The 8,388-nt window shown below is 34.3% G+C and overlaps 2 protein-coding genes across 2 annotated transcripts; one reads left to right on the top strand and one right to left on the bottom strand.

Annotated features, from left to right (window-relative positions):
• Positions 1–311: 311 nt before the first annotated feature.
• On the bottom strand, positions 312–4,353 carry LOC124539110 (dynein regulatory complex subunit 4). The gene is made up of 6 exons (XM_047116434.1): positions 3,669–4,353; positions 3,306–3,493; positions 2,850–2,968; positions 1,983–2,094; positions 961–1,103; positions 312–396 (listed from the first exon to the last, which is right to left on the bottom strand). The coding sequence occupies exons 1-6, from the start codon at positions 4,327–4,329 to the stop codon at positions 312–314; spliced, it is 1,308 nt and encodes a 435-aa protein (XP_046972390.1). The 5' UTR covers positions 4,330–4,353.
• A 705-nt stretch (positions 4,354–5,058) lies between these two features.
• LOC124539109 lies at positions 5,059–7,810 on the top strand. The gene is made up of 4 exons (XM_047116433.1): positions 5,059–5,376; positions 6,338–6,451; positions 7,251–7,343; positions 7,586–7,810. Exons 1-4 carry the CDS (start codon positions 5,137–5,139, stop codon positions 7,808–7,810), a joined length of 672 nt encoding a protein of 223 aa, XP_046972389.1. The 5' UTR covers positions 5,059–5,136.
• Positions 7,811–8,388: the final 578 nt, after the last annotated feature.

Raw genomic sequence — 8,388 nt, 5'->3', positions numbered from 1 at the left:
CATGCAGAATAAATTACAGTAAAATTAAAATTACTTTTTTTAAATTTAAACGCTCACAAAGTTGCAGGTACGGCTAGCAAAAAATAAATTTAGGTAAATTTATAGTAATCCGTATACAATAGAAAGAGACAGAAAAAAATACAAAGAACGAGAAAGATAAACATTTTTTTTCTTACGCGATGACTTCTGTCAGTACACTACAGCAAACCGCGTGAAAGAAAAAAATATTTTAGTCTTGTAATAATTGTTATTAAAAATATTGGTACATGATTTTTATTTAGTTACTTTCCTATGCATACAATTTCAATATATTATATTTGATCTTTCGTCACTAAGCCCGCTGGTCCTTGACCGATGACTGGGGAGAGACCAGCGACAGCGACAGCTCTTAGCGGCCTGAAATTAATAACAAATCAGTGAAGACCAAAAAGAAGTTAATACTTTGCTATGCATAATATATGAGCTGTATTTGTAAATGGCATTCAGTATACTATTACTGATATATTGATTATAGATTGAAAGCAAGTTTAGTATCCATAACTAGTAAGTTTCAAAAATAATTATGAAAATCGTAAAGTATACGACTCATAAAGTAAATAGAATCGAAATCTAATGGCAGTTAAACAGATTCGAGGCTTTTGTATTTTTATTAATTATATTTAAACAACACAGAGTAAGAAAGTAATATCGGACCGCCTATTACTGAAACAAATCTATTAAAAAAAAGACTCATATCGTCCAAACTATTTTGTAAGCGCCATCTAGCGAGCAAGCTCATGACTTACACCGTCCATTGGTAGCTCTCAGATTATTATATTAAGAACCATCTCAGATTAAATATTACGTACTTATGAAAGCTTTGACTACAGTATAACAGATGGCGCTATAAAGTAATGAATACCAGGTTGTTACTACATTGATTACTAGATGGCGCTGTTATATAATTTTAAATACACATACTTGAATCCCAACTCTTCAAGAGGTACACCCAATTTGGCCAATTTGGCCTCGTAAGTCGCCAGTAAATCATCATGAGCCTTGCGCAGTCTTGCGGTTTCATACCTCAAATCTTCAACTTGAGTGTCTTTTAATTTGATAAGATCCTGTAACGTAAGGTTTTAACATAAATATTTTATTCCAAAAAGGAAAAAAAAAAACACAGGATTTTTTCCACATCTGGCTAGTGTTTTCAAAATGGTTTGTATGTCTTTGTGCAAGGTTGTATTGATGTAACATCATCGAATATTCTATCGTAAAACTGTAAAACTAATAATGGTTATTGTTACGGATTATACGGTGAGTAGATCGATAAGCAACAAAAACATGATACCTACGTTCCTATGATTGGGGGCGCATTGGCAATGTAAGAGATGATTAATATGTATTTCTGATCGTGTCAATGTCAGTGGGCTGTGGTGACCGTAAGGTAGATTACCAGGGTTCCTATTCCTGTAACCTATTCCAAATAAGTAAAAAAATAAAGACATTCTCCTTTTAAGAAGTAGATTTAGACTAACATTATTCTGTATGCAAATGAGAAGTTATAATAATAAATAGAAAAAACTTGAAAACTTGGTGAACTGTATAAGAGATGTATGTGAGACTAGTTCTTGCCCGTGATTTCGCTGAAGTTATAATAATAAGTAGTCAAAATGAAGACTTGGTGAACTGTATAAGAGATGAGACTGGTTCTCGCCCGTGATTTCGCTCGCGTTTTAGAGGTTGGTTGTCATGTGTTAGGCAAAAAAGTAGCCTATTATTCCTTGGAATTCAAATTTTCTTTATATTAAATTTCATCAAATTCGAGTCATTGGTTTAGTAGTAAAAGAGCGACAGACAGACAGTTATTTTCACATTTATAATATCAGAATAGAAGTATAGGTTAAAGTGCGCTTACACTGGTGACCACTTTATTTCGCAGTACTTACTTGAAATTATAGCAATGTTAAAGCACTAATAGTTTTAAATAATGCTGTACATACGTGAATCTCTCTCGGGCCCAAGTCACGACCTTCGAAATTCTTCAGCTTAGCCTCCAGAAGCGCCGTTTTTAAAGAAGCCCTTTGCTGAACTTCGAGTACTGCTTTCGAAAATCTGTAGAAGTCAAAAATAAGGTTGAGAATATGACATCACTTTGACCGAAAGCCTTGTAAATTAAATTATTACTTTCGACCTTTTAGTTAAGACGACGTCAATTAATTTCCTTAATATATGTATAACATTTATCTTAAAATGTTTTTAGTGTATAATAGATATGTATGCCATGCATTTTTATGTATGTTTTTAGTATAAGTGTGTTAATATTAGTATGTCCGTTTATGTCTGCACAGCCTACCTACCCGAATGTTTTTTAAAAAAATCTCTCAAATTGACCAGGTTGTGAGGAGAATTTTTTGGTTTTGAGTATTATTTCTAAATATATATTTACCCAATTTTTTTTTTTGTGTTTATTTATAAGATTTCTGTATTTTATGTATGCGGTATACAATAAAACATTTAAACATTATTAATAAAAATTAGCTCTTAAAATACATATTATTTCATGAAGTAGGTTTCTATAGTCATTTGGTTTTACTTCATCGTTATAGTTATGCAGATGAATGATTCTAATAATGTTGTCTTAAATTTTCCCGATTACACATTGAAAAAAAACTAGCTATAACGGATTTGAATCGCGTATATAATTTTTTTTTTTTTTTAAATTATTTTTAACATCCCGACGGTTCGAGCACTTTACAGCGTTCGTGGTCACGGGTAGACTGACAGTCTAAAGTCTAAAAAAAAATATATTAATATACGCGATTCAAATCCGTTATAGCTAGTTTTATTTCAATGATTCTAATAGTTACCTTGCTTTTAATTCGTCTCTTTCAGTTAAAACTCGGTCGAACCTCACTTGCAGAACTTCGTACTCCCATTTGAGAACTTCGAATTGTTCTTCCAAAGATGCCAATTGTTTCGTTTTTGCCTGTTAGTAAAACGATACTTGTTAAAACATTGTAGCAATTAAATAATTCGATTTAATCTATTCATATAATAAAATTGGAGTGTCTGTTTGTAATATTAAAATAGACCTTTCTTACTCAATGCATATTGCGTACACGGTACATATACCAAAATAATATTTTTTACAATTTTGGTCTGTCTGCCCGATTTTGACGGGACTTTCACTGGTAGATAACTGATATAATAAGGAGTAACTTAGGCTACAATAATATTTTTTTTGTTAAATTTAAACGCGTTCAAGGTCGTGGGCACAGCTAGTTCCATAATATATCTCTGAAGATGATATCAATGTTACTTACAGCTAATGCGGCCTTATCACGGTCGTAGTTCGACATCTGCCGTTTCAATTCTTTATTGTCAATAATCGCCGCTTCAAGTGGTTCTCGAAGACCCTTGGCCTCGGCTACAGCATCCCTGGCTATCTTCTCAGCTCGCTCTTTTACTTTTTGCATCGCCTCCATTTGTTGCTTTAAGCTACTGATAAGACCTGAAAAATAATTGAAATGAAAAAAAATATTTTCTGGCACTTGGTAGCGAAATCCACTAAATTTACTAAGTGAATGTGTGAACAATATAAATATTTCTGAATGCCTTTGCCCAACTATCACTCCGTTTTACCATTAAGCACAACTTTATATTAAATTCAATAAGCAGTAGTTTACCTAAATTGTTTAAAGTGATGTCATTGTAATAATTTTTCAAATCAGAGAAGGCTCTCTCGTGATGAGCTATTAGCTCTGACAATTGTTTATTTTTCCTCTCCTCCACTTCAGATATTTCCGTCCTATGCTTAACTGTGAGCTCAATCTTTGTCTCATGTAACTTTTTTTCAGCTTTATCTTCTATCTGACGAGCTCTCTCTTCAAACTCCGCTCTTGTATTTGATAACTCTTCAGCGTGAATCAATTTTGCTCTTCTTAACTCATCTTGGGCTGCTAACATTTTCTCTCTTATTTCTTGTCGCAATGATCTTTTATCATTAAGAAGTTCTAGTTCTTGTTCTGTATGTTCTTCTTTGGCTGCTTTCAGTGCCACTAAATTTTCAGCCCTTAGAGCTGCTGCGGCGGCTTGCTGTTCATATTTTAGATGTTTAATCTTTTGCTTTTCAGTTTCTAGTAGAGCTTCATTTTCTTCTTGCGCTTCTTCTGTGGCTCGTTCTCTATTCCTCAATTCAGCTTTAGCTTCTTCGAGCTGTTGTCGTGTTATTTCCCAAAATGTTCTAATTTTATCTCTTTCCAACTGGAAGTAATTTCTTTCCTCTCTCTCTTTATCGAGCTCTTCCTTAACTCTCAGTGTGAATTGTTCAAGTTTCTCTCGAGTCATTTCGGAGGTATCGACTCCATCGATGACGATTGCTGAAAAATAAAAAATAAACTAATTATCACTTAATTAATACTCTTAAAAGGTCTTAAAAATATCCTATACTTACCAGGTGCTTTTTTGCCACCGCCTTTCCCTCCTTTTGGTGCCTGCAAGTTGAAAAATTCGTACAGAAATAAGAGAAAATTACATGAATAATGATCAAGATTTTTAATAAGCATGGTCATTTTCTTTACTGCAAGTATTTAAAACGGGATACTCCGAGATTATTTACCAATTACATAGTAGATAATACACAAGGCATTGTTTTAAACACTTGTAGTAATAATTATCAAATTTTGCGTATTGAAAATGGAGTATTATTATACATTATTTAACAAGGATTTTACCATTTTTTATACAAGTCGTATCGTATTTATTGTATGATTTAATTATGAATATGAAGGTGCGCCAAACAGAATCTATAAAAATAAAAGCGTTGTCAAGAACTACACTCAGTAACTATGGAAACTGTTACTATCCAAATGTTTTTAATATAGATAACAATAAAATCAATTTAAATAAAGTTTTAATATTATTTTATCTAATCTTAATTGCGATTCATTTAATTATTGAAATAGATACGATATTAATAACACATAAATAGTTTTAGTCCAAAACGACAACTGAATTTTATTGACAATACTTTGAAGTAGTCAAATTAGTGTCAATAAAGTCTGTCAGATGGGTAAAACGAAAATCATGAGTGCAATATGCAAAATATAAAGTAATTAAATAAATCCCCGTTATCTTCCAAATTAAAACTCCAAGATGTTAACAGAAGCTCGTAGCTACTTGCTATATTCAGCTGTAATCCTGAGTTTGTTCGTCATTGATTATCTCCTAGGGAATGGTTTCGTTGTAGCGTTCCAGAAATATTTTTGTAAAGTTGTCTGTGGTATTCGTAAAGATATTAGGGAAGAAAGAAATTTACAGATAACGGGGAGCGAGTACTTCGTCAACTTGCCAGTTTTGGGATCCGAAATTGTGTTCCTCGCGCTGACGTTGGCGGTAATGTTTTTAAAAAGAAATTACGTTAATTTATCCCAATCCTGGAATAATATATGTTTGTTGTGTTACCTAATTAGATGTGTTGTGTTGTGTTACCTTTTCGAATTAGTATTACGTCTGTGTCCCAATTTCTAATTTTTTTTCCAAATATGTTATTTTAATTTTGTGAAATCTGTTTGTAAATTCTGAATACCCGATACCTATGAAGGGCGCTAACGCAAAAGTCAAATTTTAATACAGGTAACAACAACAGCCTGTAAATTCCCACTGTTGGGCTAAATTCCTCCTCTCCCTTTGAGGAGAAGGTTTGAAAATATTCCACCTCGCTGTTCCAATGCGGGTTGGTGGAATACACATGTGGCAGAATTTCTATGAAATTTGTCACATGCAGGTTTCCTCACGATGTTATCCTTCACCGCTGAGCACGAGATGAATTATAAAGACAAATTAAGCACATGTATCAGCGATGCTTGCTTCAGTTTGAACCCACAATCATCAGTTAAGATGCACGCGTTCTAACCACTGAGTCATCTCGACTCTAATACACGTAGACTGACGGGCATATAGACTACTCGAGAGTACGTTGTCACTAGCACTGTGGGCGCTGTAAGGCATCTTCAATGCCCTGGAACTTCAATGTCATACCTCTTGTGACTGTAGTATCACTGTCACCCACCTTAGGCCAGTACACAATAATATTTGGCGGCAGCATAAGTAAAAACTGAGTGATAACTATGTAAACGGGTTTTATTCAATCACGCCATTCTAGCCGCTTGATGGATATGCATTTGGTAATCAGATAGTAGAAGTCAGTAAAATTATTCAATTCTACCCATATAGGTTTCCTCAGGATTTTTTCTTGTGATGTTTAACAATTTTCAGCACGTTCGAATCTAAGGCTTGTGACGTCACATTAAGATCCACTTACTTGTCCACTGAACTTACTCGATTCTTTTTTCAGTTTTTGAATAAATACAAACACCAAAGCAGGGATAACATTGATGATCTCCTCCGAGAAAGTAGAGACGCGTTGCGGCAGACCAACGAGTTCCTTGAGAAATGGCGTCTTAGACGGGTAATCACTTTATTGCTTTTTTATGGTATAAGTTGGCGGACGAGCATATGGGCCATCTGATGGTTAGTGGTCACCATCACCCATAGACAATGACGCTGTAAGAAATATTACTTATTCCTTACATCGACTATGTGCCACCAACCTTGGGAACTATGATGTTTTGTCATAGTTCCCAAGGTTAGTGGCACATTGGTTGGCACACAACAATACTGAGTACTGTTATTTGGCGGTATAATAACTGATGAGTGGGTGCTACCTACCCCGACGGGCTTGCACAAAGCATTACCACCAAGTAAATTTTACATTACGCCCTAAATAATTTCATCTATCGACCTCCGTAGCCGAGTAGTCTGTACACAAGTTTTCATGGGAACGCCACTCCGATGTCCTGGGTTGGATTCCCGGTCGAAGCGATGTTGAAATAGTTCATTAATTTTCTATGTTGTCTTGGGTCTTTGTGTTTGTGGTACTGTCGTTACTTTCGTGTTATAAAATAAAATGAATGAATGAATAAAATGTAATATAATTTATTGACATTACAACACAAACAAAAATAAAGAAGGCTTGGGATTAAACACAAAAAAAAAATAACAAAAATTAAAACAAAATTAGTAAAATGCAAAACCAAAAAATGTTGGTTTCGAGTGTTGTACATTGGACTGACTTATGGCTAATTAGCCATCTCTTGCAGACATCCCAAGACAACAAATATAAACATTGTGTGATTGTGACATTGTACAAATGTTCATGATTATTATTTAAGTATTATTAAATAATATAATTGTATATAAATTGGCAGATACCTAACGAATACTCGTACCTGGACGAAGAGCCGCAAGAGATAAAGCCTTATAAGCTGGAGGTGCCGATCTTGCATATGGCTATAGTTGACGTAAGTCAAGTAAAAATAGATAAGTAAAGTAAACTAGCCTGTAAATTTCCCTGAATTTATAAAACACAAATGTAGCATGAAATTCTGCCACATGTGTATTCCACCAACCCGCATTGGAACAGCGTGGTGGAATATGTTCCAAACCTTCTCCTCAAAGGGACAGGAGGCCTTTAGCCCAGCAGGGGGAATTTACAGACTGTTGTTGTTGTTGTTTGTTCTTGAATGTTAAATTACTGTTATAGACACTTGGGTCTACGAGGATGAGGTCAGAACGCGGAGACGCTGGCGACATGGTCAGTTCGATGGACACCATGTTACTTTCGATGACAAATCTACTCGATGACGATTTCCAATCGATTCCCGATACATTCAGCGACGAAAACATCGATATGCAGCAGGATATCGAATCCCGTGATCGATTTTTGTGGGACGTGCTGGAAGAAGATTCGAGTTTGGAAGAATTTTGATGTTTTCTTATGTTTTTTCCGTGAAATGTTCAAATTAATTGTATTACAAGGTGTTCGATTAAATCATGTTGAGGATTTCTTTAGGAGATTTTTATTATAAAACATGCTACATGTTGTGAAACATTATGTAACATAAGTAATTAATTAATTTCTTTCATCGCATTCAAAACATTTTATAAATAGTATTCTTGAGTATAGTACTCAATGATATTCTAATAAACAGATATGTCATACCCATCCTAAACAACAGAAAAAAGTGTACCGCGCCGGGACCGTTTATTTTACATTCCGTTACAAGTAAAAAGGATAGCTTGATAAAAACAATAAGTAAAAGGGATAACTAGATGTTTTAATTACGCAAAACGTATTACTACGTAATTATGATGTATTATAACGTATTACTACGTAAAACGGCTAAAGGCAATCGTCCCAATAAGGACGTTTTCTAGTCTTCACTTTTTGCGCGTTAGTGACATATCTGTTTACTAGAACATCATTGATTTATTGTACTTCACTACTTTAGTGAAGTACAATAAATTTCTGAGATATTTCTGACTGGCCTCCTCTTTTGAGGAGGT

This window comes from Vanessa cardui, chromosome 21, assembly GCF_905220365.1.
Source record: "Vanessa cardui chromosome 21, ilVanCard2.1, whole genome shotgun sequence".
In the NCBI taxonomy this organism is placed as follows: Eukaryota; Metazoa; Arthropoda; class Insecta; order Lepidoptera; family Nymphalidae; genus Vanessa; species Vanessa cardui.
This window is presented reverse-complemented; position numbering and strand designations above follow the sequence as displayed.